Here is an 18,837-nt window from a genome sequence, read left to right on the forward strand (position 1 = left end):
AACACATTCTTTGCGGCCTTTCTCCATTACCTTGACAAAGTCTTTGAACTCGGGCACCTCGTCGGTTTTCTGCTGGATGAGCGTGGCCCCGTTGAGCTGGCAGCTGCAGAAGCGGATGTAGGGCTGCATGTGGGGCAGCTGGGCTGTCAGGATGTCTCCAATCATCTTCACCGGCATCCGCTCGCCCGACATCTTCTTCCTAACCCTCAGAGCTCTGGTGATGGGGGACAGGAAGAAGGGGGCAGAAGAGAATGGGACGATTGAGTCTGGTTATAGTTTTAACCATGTTCTGAAGCTGTACAGTGTTTGTTTACAAGAATCAATGTCAATATATCATTACTTTAAACGTGTACAATTGGATGTACCAATCCCAGATTGCCCCTTCAAGCCACGAGTCATGAAGACAAATGACAAGTGTATTCGACCTGTAATATAACTTTTTGAAGTTTTTGTCCGACGTTCGCCTGGATCTGCGCGAGCATTTGTATATTTATACTAAACTATCTGAGCGCCGTCTCAGATTATTGCATGGTGTGCTTTTTCCGTAAAGCTTTTTTTAAATCTGACACAGCGGTTGCAAGAAGACATGTATCTTTCATCAAAGTTTATTATGAGTATTTCTGTTATTTGATGTGGCTCTCTGCAATTCCTCCGGATATTTTGGAGGCATTTCTGAACATGGCGCCAATGCACATTATCGAACAAAACATACATGTATTGTGTAACATGATGTCCTATGAGTGTCATCTGATGAAGATCATCAAAGGTTAGTGATTAATTTTATCTCTATTTCTGCTTTTTGTGACTCCTATCTTTGGCTGGGAAAATGGCTGTGTGTTTTTTGGACTTGGCGGTGATCTAACATAATCATTTGTGTTTTCGCTGTAAAACATGTTTTTAAATCGGACACGATGGGTAGATTAACAAGATGTTTATCTTTCATTTGCTGTATTGGACTTGTTAATGTGTGAAAGTTACATATTTCAAAAAAATATTTTTGAATTTACCGCGCTGCCTTTTCAGCGGAATGTTGTCAGGGGTTCCGCTAGCGGAACGTGTGTCCTAGAAAGGTTAACTATAGTTTATGACAACAGGACCAGAGGTGGCTAGGGGCGTACTTGAGCAGCTTGATGTTACACATGATGAGCTCCTTCCAGTTGACGAAGATCATGGCCACCTCTTTCTCTGTCAGCAGCTCCGACTCCAGCAGAGGCTTCTGAAAGACCTGGCGAGGAAGCATTGATGCAATGTTAACACAAACGTTCCGGAAACGTTTGCATGTAATGCAGATATGGCAGAGAAAGTGTATGCTTGGACTGCATGTGTGATCATGTTACCATGGAGTGAATGTATGTATGTAGTGTGGCTACCTCGGTGACGAGCTGCAGGTCATTGACATAGTTCTCCTCGGTGACGATGAGCTCGTGCGTATAGCCCTGTCTCTTCCTCTCAACGGGGGTCAGCATGTCCAGCAGGTGCAGGTCAGCGCACCCTGTGGAACAGGACAACAGCTTCGATCAGCTCCCTTCTGTCACTCAAATACTAAACAGCCAATCAGAACACAACCTCAATGTCCCATCTCTCAAAACAAACTTCCACAGAAAGCCAATTACTGGCCCTTTGGACTTTCCGTCTTGAGTTCTAGGCACGTAGACTGACACCTGAACAAGTCATTGAAATTAACACAATATACACTACAAAATACTTCCCTGGAAATGTATAAAAAATATACATTTAGAAGGTGTAGGGTAAAAGGGTCTTCCCCTAAAAAGCCAGCCAAACATCATACATAAAAATAAAACAAGTTGAAAGCATAATTATTTAGACCCTTGTAATTGACATTTTTCCAGTGGTCTACAAAAGGAATAAAAATAAAGCAAACATGCTTTGAAAAAAAAATGGTGGTAAGTCTCTTGCTCAAGTAAACAAACCTTTTGGTTTTTAAATCAGTAAATAAAAACACACAAGTCCACTGTTGCCATTGAGCTTTTTAATCATTATACACGTCATTTTCTATATTAAAGACGGCATGACACTTTTTATTAAAGCTGACTTGTTTGTATACATTTTTCAATTTATACATTCATTTCTGATAAAATGCTTCAGGAACCAAGTGCAACGATTACATTTTGGATTTGTTGTTGATTCATAACAGACCAGAAGCAATTCAGTTTATAGTCATAGAGTATTGAATATACTGTATGAGTAGTTAGAATTTTTGTGGTGCTTCTCAAACCCGAGTCAGTAACGGAGTACAAACCTCCTTGAAACTGATGGGTCTCAAAAGACATATTGGAAAGTCCAACAAACCAATCATAAAGCAGCAAACACCAATACTGTCACATAGTGGAACCAATAGGAACCAAAAGGTTATATAAAAAAAGGCTGCATACATGAATTCCATCTTTGTGTTTTAGAATAACAATAAAATTACAATACTGTTGTGTGACAAATGCAAACAAGATTGATATGGTACCAGTACAATACTACTGTGTGTGTATATTGCTTTGAATGGATGATGCCATGCTTTCTCTTTTGTTGAAGAATAATAGGTTAAAGGCCATAGCTACATAGCCCTAGAACTTCATATCCCACTGTAACATTGACTACAAAAAAATACCATAGTCTTAGTTTTTCTTAGTTTTCATATGTAAACATTGTTAAAAAGGTATTATCAGGAGGGTATTATGTTCATATTTAGTATGTTCATAGTCAGCTGAATCACAGTTCTTTTCAATGGGATTTTCTTGACAAAATAACAGAGTAAAAGGTCAAACTAAATGGACATGTTGCTTCAGAGTTTTACAAATGGCAACTGCATAAACTGGTCAAATACAACTTCAGGAGGGAAGGGGAAGAAATTACAATACTACATAACCATATATATTTAAAACACTATGCATTATAATTGCATTCATTTATAAAAAATAGACTGTCGTGGTATAGTGACTGGGGACATAGACTTCAATTGACATACATCTAGGAGAAAACATGTAAACAAACTGAGGAAACTCATGAATACAAAACACCCCCATCTACTCTGTGACTAATACATTGTTCATGAGGAGACAAGAATTTAGTTGTTGAGGATATAACATCCTTACTTACTTTGTGTGTTCATTCAAATCACACAATTCCAAGTCTGTGCATACTGTGTGTACCTTCCCCTCTCCATTTGTGGCGGCTGTGCAATATTTGGTTTGCATCGATCATAACCTTGTTTCACAAAATGCTACAGCACAAAGTAAACACCCCAGCACCTCCAAACAACAAGATTCATCCAAAGAATGTTTGGTATGAATATAAAAAACACAGCTAGATGTGAGTGGATAAATGGAGAGTTTCAGTCCCACCCATAGGTTTGACAGACAGCTTCTCTGTCCACTGTATGAGCTGGCTTTGGGGCAGGGGTGGTCTGGATGTACACTATAGTAAATGTAATAATCTCTCCCTCCATCCTATAACGTGACCTTTGAACCCCTAGACTAGTCCATTAGACAGGTTTCTCATGATGAACCAATCCCAGGCCCAGTCGGACAACCAACCAGCCACCCAATCCCCTAACCCTCCGGTTTGTCCAGATCTGTAAGATGTAAGCAATATGGTTACACCTATCCCGTTTCCTTCAGATATGCAAACTGAAGGGGTACGGGGAAGGGGCTTGGGGTTGTCTTTCGGGCCAGGCCCCGGTTGTTTTGGCAGCCCGTCTGATGCGGTGTGTCATGAATAGTGGGTCTTTCTGTGGAGCTGTGGGTCGGATGGGGGAGGGGTTAGTAAGGGAAGGGAGGGAGAAGCTTAACGTCAAATGGAAGCCATTTGACTCATTAGTAAAAATTTAAAATAAAAACTTTTGAAAAAACTGTCCGACCAAATCCGTGGTGCTGTGATAAAAAAAAACAGAATGACTAAATCTACAAAAAGATCTGAGTTCACAGAAAGCCACAAAAGGACCCACTATCCAGTCTCCCACTCATATGATCACTTCAAGTAGTTATTTTTTTTCAATTTCCTAAAAAAACAACATTAAAATGTTTTAATTAATAATGAATGTTTAATTTGTTTAAGTAAATTGTTTAAAAAAAAGAAGCGGTGTAGGATAAGGAAGCTGCTTGGCAATTTTGGCGAGTGCGTCTAACAGTTCGAATATAAGGAGGTAACGGCCTGCTCTCTGCAGCAACTCTTCTAGCCCACAAGGCCAGGTGGTAATCATGTGGCAGTCACATGATCGGGGTGGCTGCATCTCCCATCATCCCGCGGGGGCAGTGTTTAGGGGATAGTGGGTCTCTTTGAGGACTTTCAAGGCTGAGTGGGAATGGGCAACATATGAGTCCTAGAAAGAGGAGGAGAACACAGCACATAAGCAAAAAACGCAAACCAAAAAAGGAAACAAACCAACAAGACAACAAAAAGAAAGAAAAATATGCAAATACACGATCGTGCAGAACTAAATGGACGTCAGTGGCGGACGAGTTCACGAGACGACACACAGCGTGCAGCATAACAGATGAAGTGGAGTCTAACCATGGTATGCATGAGGGATGTGGAGGGGGCGACTACAGGACATTGAGAGGGATGTGGAGGGGGCGACTACAGGACATTGAGGGAGATGTTAGTGAAGAGGGAGGAGGGACTGTACACACACCTCTATTCAACCGAGGATGATACATGATCTGAAAGGTCTTCAAAGAGGGGGCCCATAGGTATCAGTATGATCAGTTGCCTACAGATTATACCCTTGTCAAACACTGTCTCATTTGATTAGATTCCAGAGGTTTCCGAGGGTTTTAGTTGAAATGAATTAGGTATCGAAGAGAGTGAGAGGATACAAGAAGATCACGTCTATACAAAGCAGGAGTCCACATCGGTGTGTGTGTGGAAGAGAGAGGAAGGAATGTAATCACAGTACTCGTTATGACCCATGTTGGTGTGTGAGTATGTGACTGAGTGTGTGTGTGTGTGTGTGTGAGAGAGAGAATGGTGCAGTATGTACTCAAACTGCTGGGTGTGACTGTGAGAGGGAGACTTTAGTAGTAGTGTGTGCACTCACATTGTTGGCTGGGGTCTGTGTCGGTGGTCAGTTTGACGTAGTTGGAGGGGAAGAGGCCCACGGAACCGTTCAGCTCGCCTTTCCACCAATCAGGGTCATCCCTGCTCAGCACGTTGATGATCTGGCCCTTCCCAAAGGGCAACTCGTCATCATTCTGCGCCATGTAGTCGTACATGCCAATCACCTGACACACTGCTGGAGACACACACATACAAGTGAAGGGTTAGTCAGACGGCCATACAATAAATAGACTTAGGCCCCGTCCACAAAAAAAGGGACTAAAGGCAGTGTTTGATCAAATCTGTGATGCATTGTGGGTAAATTGTTACTGACTGATTGATCTAATAAATATTTAACATTAATGATGCAAACAAGGTGACGGGTATTATATAGGCTACTATGGAGACAATTCTACATATAGCTTATCAGAGGGCAAGGTCGCGCTACTACCAAATGAATTATACCTATCCAATCCCCTCAGATCTACACAGGAGACTAGGGGTGTAGGGGCTAGGGCTTACTCCTGGACAGGACCTTAAAAAAGGTACTAATAGGCCTAATTCACAACACAGTCCTCTGTTACTAATAATGACAGAATGTTATTGTAAAGAACGTTATTATAACAGAAAATAATGTAATTACAAAGATTTTATTAATGTTATTTTAAAGAATGTTATTGTAAAGAATGTTACTATAACATGAAAGAATATTATGACAGGAAATAATGGTATTATCAAGGATGCTAATATAACATGAAAGTACACAGAGAATGTCTGCACAAACACAGTGTTAGTACCCGTCATATGTTGAGTCAAGGAGGGGCCCCAAGGCCCCGGCGGGCCCCCGTCAGGTCCCTGCTCCTGGCTCCTACCTGCACTGGGCATTGGCAGCTTGGGGGGTGTGGGTTCTGTGGGCGTGGTCTTACTGGTGCTGGGGCTCAGGAGCTTCACGTAGTTGGCCGGGAACCAGCCAATCTGCCGCTTCTTTCCCCGGGCCTGGACCAATGAGAGGACTTGTTTAGTATGGGAGAGGCCACAGGGGCAGCGCAAGATCATTTTAACAGTAAGAAACATAGTCCCTTTCACTGGTGTTTAAAGCAAATGAATGGATGACAATGAATCTACATTACTGTATTGTAATTTCTACATCACTGTCTATGTATAAATTACCATATCACCTTGTATATTAGTATTATATTATATATTAAGACAATTGTTGGCACATCTATGTCTACATATGAACAACTTAGCATTTAAAACATCTGCTATGACATTTCAAGTAAGTGTGTGTGGGGTTTGTTTGTGGGGAGTAGTGTTGAGAGAGATGGTCCTCCAACCTGCAGCTCCCCTTCCCACCAGCCCCCCGGGTTCTTCTTCCTGATGAGGATAAGCTGGCCGGGCGCCAGGGTGAGCTGCTCGGCCCCCGTGGCCGTGTATGGGGCGATGACCTGGGCTATCTCGGGCTTCTTCCCCAGGCTTCCCGTCTTCCCTGCGGGTCCCAGTCCCTAGAGGGAAGACAGAGAGCTCTGGTTTTACTGGGAGCACAGAGGTGTGTTAAACAAGGCATACAGTTCGTGAAACGTTAGCTAATGTTGGCCAACTAGCATACTCTTATTTGTTTTATGTTCACTGTGAATGTTCGCTAATGTTAGGAGAGCGCTTTGGAACGCGTAAAGTATATTTTTCTATGTGTATGTATTAACACATGCGGCAAAATCATTTATTGTCCTACTGTTGTTTTATCTGTCTGAAAACTAAAAAAGAAAACTCAAATATTTGAATTTATTTTTAAAGGAGAGAGCTTTGGTTTTACTGGGAGAGCTGATCAGACAAACAGGACTGCATCGCAGAGTTTATGAATCGCCACACAACGATTTGACAAAGCGTGTGAGCGAGGAGTGTTTTCTAGGAGTTACCTCAGAGTCCTTGGGTTTGACGTAGTTGGAAGGGAATACCCCCGTCTTGCCCGAGACCACGCCCGTCCACCAGTCGCCCTCCTTCTTGGTGACCACGATGACGTCGCCCTGCTGGAAGGTCAGGTCGCCCTGCTCGTTGCTCTCGTAGGTGTACATGGCTATGTATTCTGGGAAACACAACATGTCTGAGCTAGTGTCTGTTCATACACTTTTTTTGTTTTTCCACAGGATTTAATCTAAATGGGTAGAGTAACAGGAACATGCTGTGTTCCATGATAATCTCTGGTGTAAGTGTTCCGTTTTATTTTGTATGTATGGTGTGGAACAGTCTGAGAGAAAGAGTATTTTAAAGCCGAGATCCGTGATAGGTGAAACGGTGCCACTGGTTGCCCCAAGCGCATTTGTTATTGTTTTGCTTATCAAAAAGGACATGAGCATCCAGCGTCATGGTAAAAAAAAAAATCGTAGTACGTACTCTGCTGTTCTATCGCACGTGCAATGACGTCAGAGAAAAAAACAACAGTGCTCATTGTTTGAAGTAATTTATTTGTTTTTGAAATATTGCAAACGGACGTGGCAGTTTCACCGCAAGGGATTCCCACTCTATTCTGGGCTGTGTGTGTGTGTGTCTAGGTCCATCACCCACCTTCTCCTGGGTCCATGGTCTTGGTAGGGGACGGGGTGGGTCTCTTCATGGTGGGGGGGCTGTCGGACGAGCCAGACTCAATGCTGCACCAGAGAGAGAGAGGGCAAACATTCACTCAGAGCCAAGCCGCTGGCTAATATAACAACACACTCTAGATGGGGAGGGACTAAAGCCATACACAACAGAGAACTTAGCCATTGAAGTTTCAATAAAAAAGCATAATGTCACATCATTCCATGGCAGCCATGTTGCTCCCTCCTAGACAATATCAAGTTGGGATTTACTCTAAAGTTGGCTGAAGCCTGTGGTCCAGGGCTGCCCAACCCTCTTCCTGGAGATCTACCGTCTTGTAACTAGCGGAATCAGGCATGCTAGTTTAGGGTTGGACTGAAAACCTACAGGACGCTAGATGTCGAGGAAGACTGTTGAGCAGCCCTGCTGCATTTATCCTGCTCAACAGGTCACCCTCGCAAAAGCATATTTCCTGGTTGATAAGGGTCGAATTAAAAGACATGACTATAAATAATTATTTGGGTTAATAATAATACTCCAATAATAGTTAAATAAAAATATATTCTTGATAAATGTGACTATGGGGAGGGACAGTTTCATCCTCATTCTCCTCACCTCATGGACTTGCGTACGGGGCCAGAGATGAGCTTGACGTAGGACTTGGGGAACCAGCCCCGCTGGCCCTGCACCTCGCCGAACCACCACATGTCCTGCTGCTCCAGCACTGTGATCACGTCGCTCTTGTTGAAGTTGAGGTGGTTGTCCTTCTTGGCCCGCCACGGGTACAGAGCCTGGGCCTGCAAACCCTCCACCTTCTCCCCCTGAGAGAAGGGGGGAAACAGAGACAGAAAGAAATGGGGATTGGGAGAGGAAGAGTGTGAGAAAGAGAAGGAAGAGATGTATTATAGAATCTCTATGTGCTGTTTATAAGTCCTGCTCTTCATTCATCTGACAGTACAACCACACTGCTTCAGGTAGAGTCAATATCATTCTCCTGCTAGGCCTAGGTGACATGTTCCTGTGCTCCTCAGTGTGGTCTAAACTGAGTGTTACAATCAAATGTATTATTTGATTATTTTACTATTATTTGACTGATGTGTACTTTGTATTTAAATGTGCATTTTTGTATGTTGCAGGGCTCATTTCTAAAAGAGACCTGGGTCTCATTGTGACTCCCTGTTTAAATAAATAAATATATAAATTCTAAAAACGACTGTACCTGTCCCAGGACGGGAGATGGAGAGGAGCCAGTGAGGGTGGCGGGGGTGAAGGCAGAGCGCTGGCGCAGCTGGCCCCCAGGCCCGGCACTGGGAACAGAGAGAGACGGCTGGGTGGGCCAAGCGTCCCAGCCCTCCCCAGTCTCAGTCTTCTCCACAGAGCTGGTGGACGGCCATCTGAGCAGAGAGAGGAACACACAGTTTACCAACTCAAACTCGGGTTTCTCTTCAATTAATAACTTGGTGTATGTAAGACTATGACTGAAAAACACTTGTATTGCATTGTATTATATTGCATTATATTGTATTGAGTGCTGTGTGAGAGGAAGGGTTGGAGCTGTCACTCACGTGGTGCTGAAATCTGCCCAGTTACTTGATGCCGAGGAGGAGGAAGAGGCGGGACCAGGGCCAGGGCAGGGACCGGGGGCAGGGGGAGCGGTTGCTGGGGGAGGGGTTGCCATTGGCTGGCTGGGTGGCGTGGGTGTGTTTGAGGCGGAGGTGGGTGTGAGCCGTGAGGCCAGTTTGGGCGCGGCGCCCGTGGTGGCGGCACTGGCCCGCAGGCTCATGGGAACCTCGGATTCTGGGATCTTCTCGGCGTAGTTGGCAGGGAACCAGCCTGTCTTCCCCTTCAGCTCGCCACCCAGCCAGCCTGGCTCACCTGTCTGGGACTCGTCCACCTGGGGGTTGAAGGTCAAAGGTCAGCTCACCATCATAGCACTACAGAGCCACCGAAGACTATAGAAATGACTAGAACGGATATTCTCATTCAAGTCATGCTGTGATGAGTGGACCGGGTGGGCGATAGAGTGTACCTTCTAGTAATTATATTTCTATGCCAAGAACAACCCCAGTCCTCAGGGATCACACTATCCGTTGGACCTTTTCCTTTAACCAGCTACAGGCTCATAGCTGACAGCAGGGTTAGGATCAATTCTATTTCAAATTAGGAACATGTACTGAAAAGCTTTGCTGAAAAGCAATGAGGAGATTCCTGAATTGACTGAGTTGCAATTGAAAGGATCCCAACTGACTGACAGACAAGGGGAGTAGTCTGGACCAAGATACCGTCGAGCCAATACAGGGTTATATTGATAAATCGTGGGAAAAATAAATTAAGTGCGGTTACAATAAATCCTGTGGACTGGGGATGCCCAGCCATGTGTGGTTATTCCTTATTTAAAACATACGACAGAGTGGTTGGACCACTTTTGGAATGGATGTTCGCGATTCAAAAGACAAGTCGAACATCACAGCTTCCTTTCCAAGCATGCGGATGGTCATGAAGATAAGCTCAGAGGATAAAAATGATAGTGGATGTCTTTGGGACTGCTTTGTTGAAGGAGTACTCACTCGGTGAAATGGGATCAAATGTGTCTGTATAAACGTCTCACTCTCTACAGCTTACAAGATGCTTTATCCAGTATATAACGTAGAGGCACGCTTGTATAGATGTATAATCATATGCCATTTGAGAACAAGTGTGTATCCTCCGAGTATACTGACCATATAATGGATATATAACCACAAACATGCAACCAACAGTTCAATTCTTTAAGTGCTTATGAAGAGATGACAGCAGATGAGATGGACACATGAGATGGACCAATGAGAGCAGGTGTTGGGATCACAGGTGAGCAGCTGATTGGACAGTGGACCTGCACTTACCCACTCCCCTTTCACCTTCAGGTAGAGTGAGCAAAGTTGGGAGAGAGTCAGGAGGCAAAAGTTAATACTCACACGCACACACGCATGCATACGCGCACATCACATGCACGCACGCATACACTCCTTCGTTCATATAGATGAATCACTTTACATAAACATCCATACACACTTCTGCCAAGCACCGTTTGTGTAATTGACAGCTTTCCTCTCACCATCACAATGTCTCCGGGGGTGATGGTGATCTCATCGTGACTGCGGGCATCAAAGGGGTACAGCGCCCGGTAGAAGACCACCTTGACCTTGTCCTGGTTGAACCCAGTCACCGGGATCTTGTCTGCTGGGAGGAGACGAGGAAGGGGGAGAGGAACACAGGACAGGGTCACATCTTTCTCTCTCACACACGGAACCAGGCACATCCAAACGTTCTTAGAACTCCTACAGTAGGACCTCTGAGATTTGAAGATGTTTGGAATGGATGTCATTCGGAAACACTGAAATACTCGTGACTACTTAAAAACTGCATCAAACTTGACAGAAAATATTCAGTGGTGTGAATTGAATCTACATGCATGTTCTAATCATTTATTCAGATACCTACAGTACACATTTTTGTTGTATGATTTAATTGTCCCAGTTCGATATTGCTGGTCAGTCCAGAAATCAGAGGTTTTGTAAATGTTCTACTGTATGCATGCTCTTTCAAGGCTTCTTTGTAATACATTTTATTTTTGACACGTACCGCCCGTGGGCCATTGGCTCTGGTTCATGAGTTTCCCTGGTTCAGGCTGCTGCATGAAGAGCTGGTTGAGTTTGTCCTGCATGTCCTTCTTAGTGCGCCCCTCCTCCTCGCTCACGCGCTTCATCCAAGGCTGGGGGGGCGGGGTGGGGGCCTCCACCATGCCCTCATCCTGCCACGCCAGTCCCTCGTCAGTGGCAGACAACCTGGGGAGAGGAAAGGGGGTGTTAGAGGTAACCTCTGTAAACTGACTGGATCACAGTGATGGGGCTGCATCCACGTAGCCCATGCAGAATGAGAGCACATAGGAGCAGCTCGCTCACACATATGGTGTCCACACAGACAATCACACACACACACACACACACACACACACACACACACACACACACACACCTTCCGTCTGTGAGCTCGGCGGACTTGGCCCTCTCCTGGGCGATGGCGTGGATGTTGATTTCTCCCTCCAGGTGATCCTTCTGCTTCTGCCTCTGCTGCTTGCTGTGGATCTCTCGGAGCTCCTGCAAGGCAGCATGGGATAGAGGAGGACCGGTGAGGGGAAGTGTGGGCGGGATCGCCGGGACTCAACACAACACTCACATCACCGGGGCGTCGGCCATTTTGTGCCCTGTAAGCGCCATTATTACCTGATGGAAAGTCTGTGTTTAGTCTACTGCTTCCCTCCATTTAATCTCATCTCTGTGTTTTCTCCAATTAAATGCTGGGCTACTACTACTACTGAAATGTAGGTTTGGTTGGATTTTTGGGGAGGACACACTTGCACAAAATATGGCCACCGCCAGTGCGTTCATTGGACAGCTCTCGGAGTCTGGGGAGCGCTGCACATGAACCACTGAGGGAGGGTTAAACGAGCCCTGGGTTACTATGGAAACACGGACACCACTGGAACTGGAAGATTGTAGTGTTTCAGTGCTCCGGGGTAAAGTTTCCCTTGGGTACAGATCTAGGATCAGCTTAATCTCCCCCAATCCTAATCTTACCCTAGTAGGGTTAAAACTGACCTAAAATCACCGTCTAGTGGCAACTTTGCTCTGCTCCGGTTTGAGCACCAAATGGAAACACTACTGGTTAAAGCCAAGTGGTACCAACCAATCACAGAGATCAATTCATGGTTCTGGGAGAAATCTGAGCCAAACTATGATTCTCAAAAGCACAGACTAATATGGGGTTTGGTCAAAAGAGTTGAATGGGAAATTCACAAGGATCATAGGTAGACGTAATTCAAACCCATCTTCTCTAAAGGGTTTAGAAAGTCTTAATATACAGTCTGAGCAGGGAATTAAGTTCTGAGGACTTGATTTTCCTGAAGGAATTACTATCAATATCAATCAGTCTTAGATTAGATGAAAATCCAATTTAAATTCTATCTTCATTGAGCAGAGGAATAATCTAATGTCCATATCTGATACGAGGAATAGATATCCGACATGTATTCAGATCACACATTAAGGCCAAACGAGCTTGAGAACTTTTGGTCCTGACCACTACTATGGCCCATTTGGACAGAGTGACTGCTGGGTAATGTAGTCCGGTGTTAGAGAGCACACTGCACACACACACCACAGCCCTCAGTTAACCAGGCTCATAGGTTAAGATTGTGATGAACCATGCATTGTGAAACACCATGCAACCAAGGGCTTCACCCCCATATGTTTAGTTGGCGTGTCATCAACACATGGGGCTGGAGAGTGAGGTACGTTCAAGAAAGCTAGATTCGTTTAGTACTCGGTTAAAATGGTGAGATGCACGATTGACTGAGAACCTGTGAAGATTTCTTTAAATAGTCTCACAATAACAACTTGAGGATAATTTTCATATTGCCTCAATCTATTGATAAATGACATAACCCTGTTCATTACCTTGTTCTATACTTCTTTACCGTACCAAGTCTTCAAATTAGCCTATGTCTGTATGGATTTGATCTCCCAAAATAGTAGGCCCTACACCTCAGTTCACTATTAAATAAATACATCACTAACGCTAGTGGCCACATGGTGGCTAACAACATTGACCAGAGCTGTGTCCCAGTATACACTTGCATACTACCTAGTGTGACCCAGGTGACTTTGGTCTTGGCAATGCATACTAAATAGTATGCGAGTGTTTTTATTGGGCCCTAGTCTAGAGGGTTTAGGAGGCAATGAGAGAGATATATTCCAGCACCACCCAGAGGACAGATAAAGGAGGGAAGCGGCTGGCTTTTATTAACTCTCTGCAGGGCTACCGAGGCTAAAGCTAAAGACGCTCAAGCGGAAGGGCAGCATGGCTTGCTTTGACCAGCCCTTCAAAAGGAAGCGGAGGAGTGGTAAAGGGGTTGGGGCGGGGGAGCGCGGGGAGAAGGGCGTGGAGGAAGAGGGGGAGGCAGTAGGGACACCTGCAGGTAGACATCTATACGCTGCAAACAGGCCAGGACGGCCGACAGACAGTCCAGCAGCGTCTGGTCCACCGAGTCCCCCTCGGACTGAAAAGAGACACATAGGGACCCTAAGGTCAAGGGTCAGATAGAACAGCAGCAGTGCCACCGAGGTCAACAACAAGGTCGTGTTCATTAGGCACCAAACAGAAAGAAACAGACTGAAAAAGGGAGAGACTACTTGCCCAATAAGAAAAGCACATTTTTGTTTTCCATTGCGTTGTGCTTAATGAACACGACCCAGGTACACATCCAGATCAGACTCAACCCCTAGCCCTGACCTGGCGCCTTGAGTTAGGTGGCTTAACAGCCCCATGTGGCTGTGTCCGACGTCAAACCATAGCAACCCACATACAGCTTAACCATATATTGATTCCCCAGGTTGAGCCCCCAGGATGTTGTGGGGAAGAGGGCCACACTGCCCGGAAGCAGCACAGCCTACCACAGACACAGACACGGGGTGAGCCTAATATACCCATCACACTACTGAGCCAACCCGTGCAGAACCGTACTGCACTAGGCCTGGTTACGCATCCACCATAGTTGCTGGAACCGTGCTTTGAAAGGACAATGTAAAATTGAGCCAGTCTAGCACAGTTCCGGTTGGCCCTGTAGTGTGACATGGGTCAAACTTTCTTCATCAGTTAGTAAGGCAACTTCCTTCTTTAGCATTGGGTTTCAAATATGCTTAGTAACAACAGCAGCAGCAGCACACTGAGTTATTCTGGTTGGTTATTATTCTCCAGAAGGGTGCACTACCATAGAGTGTCCTGCGGGGGGCAGCAGTGCTGGTGAGTGGACTACCTGTCGCCCCCTCTGCTCCTCCAGCAGCAGCTCCAGACGGAGGCCCTCTATCCGGGCAGTGTGGCCCTGATAGAACGCAGCCAGAGACTGGATGGGGAGGCGAGGGTGTGGGCAGAGTTCAGAGAGCACGGGGCAAAGGTCAGCCATACAGACCAGACGGGGGTGGCAGGGTGGAAGGCGGGCGGGGCGACAGAGTGAGCAACAGTCAGATACAGTGAGAGAACAACAGTGTAAACCCCCACGTTTTCCCCTAGATACAGACCTAGGATCAGCTCCCCTTCCCCCAATCCAAAAATGACCCAAGATCAGTGTCTACAGGCAATTTCACCCTACTCCACTACAGTGCACTCTGCATGTAGTGATCACATTCACACATGGCAATTTGATCACTATAACGTTTCTATGACCGCATTCACTATAAGCGGAATGCACTGTACTGTATATCTGAAATTCTGGGGCCCTGATGTGGTATGTGGAGCAATTAAAAAGGTTTTCGTTGAAAAGAAAGGACTGAAGTATTGAGATCACATTTGAAATTAAAAGGGGGATCATCAGACACACAAATCATCAAGCCCTCTGACAGTCTTGGCGCCCCAACACACAAACACAACACGAAGAGATGCAAAGGTATCGTTAGGCAGAAAGAAAGTACTGGAAGTCAGTGTTTTAAAATTGTCCACTGTCAACTGTTAAACTGAGCATTTGGGGCAAATCCTAACTTCCATTTATTAAATCAGATTTTCATTTAGTCTCTTATTGAAATCAATGCATGGTGAAAATTCGACTTGTGGTAGTTAGGATTCACCCCTATGAGAAGAACTGTACTAATCTGTTGTTGGTCACTTGTCTGTGCTCTGTGGGATAGGTCTATCCACTGCGAACAGGAGATAGGGACAGGGCACTCCAACCCTGTTCCTGGAGAGCTACCGTCCCGTAGGTTTTAACTCCAACCTTAATCTAGAGCACCAGATTCTAATAATTAGCTGGTTGATAAGCTGAATCAGGCTAGTCACAACTGGGGTTAGAGTGAAAACCTACAGGAGGATAGCTCTCCAGGAACAGGGTTGGAGAGCCCAGGGCCGGGTTTCCCGATAGCGTTGGAACTTAAGCTTCCAAGTGTTTTAACAAGGCATCGTTCCTATAACGGCCTAAGATGTCACATGCTTTTCCCAAAACACCACGAAGAGAATGTTCACAAGTGTGTCGTTGGTACTGATACTGCTCTCGGATCAGCTTTAGCCGTTCAAATCTTATTTTAGCATTAGAATTATTCCACAATACTGACAACAGATCTGCACCTAGAGAGATATCATCACCTACAGTGGGGAGACCAAGTATTTGATACACTGCCGATTTTGCAGGTTTTCCTACTTACAAAGCATGTAGAGGTCTGTAATTTTTATCAAAGGTACACTTCAACTGTGAGAGACGGAATCTAAAACAAAAATCCAGAAAATCACATTGTATGATTTTTAAGTAATTCATTTGCATTTTATTGCATGACATAAGTATTTGATCACCTACCAACCAGTAAGAATTCCAGCTCTCACAGACCTGTTAGTTTTTCTTTAAGAAGCCCTCCTGTTCTCCACTCGTTACCTGTATAAAAGACACCTGTCCACACACTCAAACAGACTCCAACCTCTCCACAATGGCCAAGACCAGAGAGCTGTGTAAGGACATCAAGGATAAAATTGTAGACCTGCACAAGGCTGGGATGGGCTACAGGACAATAGGCAAGCAGCTTGGTGAGAAGGCAACTGTTGGCGCAATTATTAGAAAATGGAAGATATTCAAGATGACGGTCAATCACCCTCGGTCTGGGGCTCCATGCAAGATCTCACCCCGTGGGGCATCAATGATCATGAGGAAGGTGAGGGATCAGCCCAGAACTACACGGCAGGACCTGGTCAATGACCTGAAGAGAGCTGGGACCACAGTCTCAAAGAAAACCATTAGTAACACACTACGCCGTCATGGATTAAAATCCTGCAGCGCACGCAAGGTCCCCCTGCTCAAGCCAGCGCATGTCCAGGCCCATGCCAATGAACATCTGGATGATCCAGAGGAGGAATGGGAGAAGGTCATGTGGTCTGATGAGACAAAAATATAGCTTTTTGGTCTAAACTCCACTCGCCGTGTTTGGAGGAAGAAGAAGGATGAGTACAACCCCAAGAACACCATCCCAACCGTGAAGCATGGAGGTGGAAACATCATTCTTTGGGGATGCTTTTCTGCAAAGGGGACAGGACGACTGCACCGTATTGAGGGGAGGATGGATGGGGCCATGTATCGCGAGATCTTGGCCAACAACCTCCTTCCCTCAGTAAGAGCATTGAAGATGGGTCGTGGCTGGGTCTTCCAGCATGACAACGACCCGAAACACACAGCCAGGGCAACTAAGGAGTGGCTCCGTAAGAAGCATCTCAAGGTCCTGGAGTGGCCTAGCCAGTCTCCAGACCTGAACCCAATAGAAAATATTTGGAGGGAGCTGAAAGTCTGCCCAGCGACAGTCCCTAAACCTGAAGGATCTGGAGAAGGTCTGTATGGAGGAGTGGGCCAAAATCCCTGCTGCAGTGTGTGCAAACCTGGTCAAGAACTACAGGAAACGTATGATCTCTGTAATTGCAAACAAAGGTTTCTGTACCAAATATTAAGTTCTGCTTTTCTGATGTATCAAATACTTATGGCATGCAATAAAATTGCAAAATTGCAAATTAATTACTTAAAAATCATACAATGTGATTTTCTGGATTTTTGTTTTAGATTCCGTCTCTCACAGTTGAAGTGTACCTATGATAAAAATTACAGACCTCTACATGCTTTGTAAGTAGGAAAACCTGCAAAATTGGCAGTGTATCAAATACTTGTTCTCCCCACTGTATATGGCTGCAAATATTGAGGCGGTTTATTCTAATGCCAACCCTATAATAACACATTAATCACAGATTTGGAACATCATTGCGCACGTGTTGTTACACAGTATGAAATATATTGAGACAAAAATTAGACGGTAGCATTGCAAAAATAGAACTCGTTGATTGAACATGAAATTGATTTCAACAGCTTATGATTGACCTACAGGCTATACGCCTATAACTGTATCTTCTTTTAATGCAGTCATCTCGGTGTGCATTCAAAGCATTTTTATCCTTCACTTGTTTGTAACAATAGCAAAAACATTGACAACTTTCTATTTGTAGTAAACTTCCCTCTGAAGTTAGCTGCGGCCACAGAGACACAGATCAAAATCTTGATTCCATGTGTACTGGAGATATTGTGTGTATAAAGTGACACAAAGGGTAAAAAAAACATCTAATGACGCACTGTGCTGTTCTATGAGTGGTCTGGGGCAGTCGGTAAATAACGAGCGTTTTCAAGTGAAACTTTACTAACAGCGGTTTTGAGAAACAGCTCAGAGATTTAACGATGCTCCTACAAAGGTTCTAACGATGATCTTAGCCTTAAAAAAAACGGGCCCTCGTCTTTAACCTAGTAAGATGAGTTGGTTAGGGAGTAGTAGTACCGTGAGCTGGGTGTTGAAGGCGTCTATCTCCAGCAGCTTGGAGCGGGTCTCTCTCTCCACGGTGTCTAGCTGTTCTCTCAGCTGCTGCCGACTAGACTCCTTGATCTCCACCGCCTTCTGCAGCGACGACAGGGAGTCTCCTGGACAAGGACGGGGTTGTATGTATTAGTGCCCAGCGTAGCAATATTTTTTTGCTGCAGAAAACTAAAACAAGCATTCATTATTGGAGCCAAGCGAATATGACCCAAAGAGCAAGCGCCGTATCGGTTATCATAACCCGCGTGGTTCGAGCCCTGAATGCTGACTGGCTGAAAGCTGTGGTATATCAGACCGTTCTAATTACATTGGTAACCAGTTTATAATAGCAATAAGGCACATAGGGAGTTTGTGGTATGTGGCCTATATACCACGGCTAAATGGCTGTATCCAGGCACTCCGCGCTGTGTTTTGCATATGGACTTAGCTGTGTTATATTGCCCATATACCACACCTCCTCGGGCCTTATTGCTTAAGTATAGTATGGCAGTCAGTCTTTCCCTTAGTTTTGTTTGCAGGTGGGGTACAAAGGCCCCCAGATTGTCAATTAAAACTAATAGGCCAGATTATTTTATATGGCGCTAGGTGGGGAGCAGTTCCACACGTGTACTACAGCAGGGGAAACACTGTAATACAAGTTATAAGTCAGTCCAATGTGGCCTACCCATGTACAGTATGATAGCATAGCTAGGACTAACTAGCAATCAAGCTAAAGCTAACTACTCATTTATGACAAGTACATGGGGGAATAAAACAATGCATTTACGGGGGAATTATTGTACGGACTTAGCAGAGAATTCAC

The 18,837-nt window shown here is 45.0% G+C and overlaps 1 protein-coding gene across 3 annotated transcripts in view; it reads right to left on the reverse strand.

Annotated features, from left to right (window-relative positions):
- The window catches only part of LOC120051235 (intersectin-1-like), a 59,691-nt gene that overhangs the window by 8,794 nt on the left and 32,060 nt on the right, over positions 1 to 18,837 (reverse strand). The window contains exons 16-30 of one of the 3 annotated variants that reach the window (XM_038997985.1): positions 18,000 to 18,139; positions 11,635 to 11,756; positions 11,242 to 11,444; positions 10,715 to 10,836; positions 9,186 to 9,514; positions 8,840 to 9,014; positions 8,236 to 8,441; positions 7,609 to 7,691; positions 6,963 to 7,129; positions 6,384 to 6,551; positions 5,844 to 6,042; positions 5,048 to 5,242; positions 1,371 to 1,492; positions 1,119 to 1,225; positions 31 to 214 (exon numbers count right to left, since the gene is read on the reverse strand). In XM_038997985.1, the coding sequence (XP_038853913.1) occupies positions 31 to 214; positions 1,119 to 1,225; positions 1,371 to 1,492; positions 5,048 to 5,242; positions 5,844 to 6,042; positions 6,384 to 6,551; positions 6,963 to 7,129; positions 7,609 to 7,691; positions 8,236 to 8,441; positions 8,840 to 9,014; positions 9,186 to 9,514; positions 10,715 to 10,836; positions 11,242 to 11,444; positions 11,635 to 11,756; positions 18,000 to 18,139 (2,522 nt within the window). Of the gene's footprint in view, positions 1 to 30; positions 215 to 1,118; positions 1,226 to 1,370; positions 1,493 to 5,047; positions 5,243 to 5,843; positions 6,043 to 6,383; positions 6,552 to 6,962; positions 7,130 to 7,608; positions 7,692 to 8,235; positions 8,442 to 8,839; positions 9,015 to 9,185; positions 9,515 to 10,714; positions 10,840 to 11,241; positions 11,445 to 11,634; positions 11,757 to 17,999; positions 18,140 to 18,837 lie in introns of all 3 variants that reach the window. The other 2 variants (XM_038997987.1, XM_038997984.1) reach the window with 2 other exon arrangements.

This window comes from Salvelinus namaycush, chromosome 7 (genome assembly GCF_016432855.1).
Source record: "Salvelinus namaycush isolate Seneca chromosome 7, SaNama_1.0, whole genome shotgun sequence".
Taxonomy (NCBI): domain Eukaryota; kingdom Metazoa; phylum Chordata; class Actinopteri; order Salmoniformes; family Salmonidae; genus Salvelinus; species Salvelinus namaycush.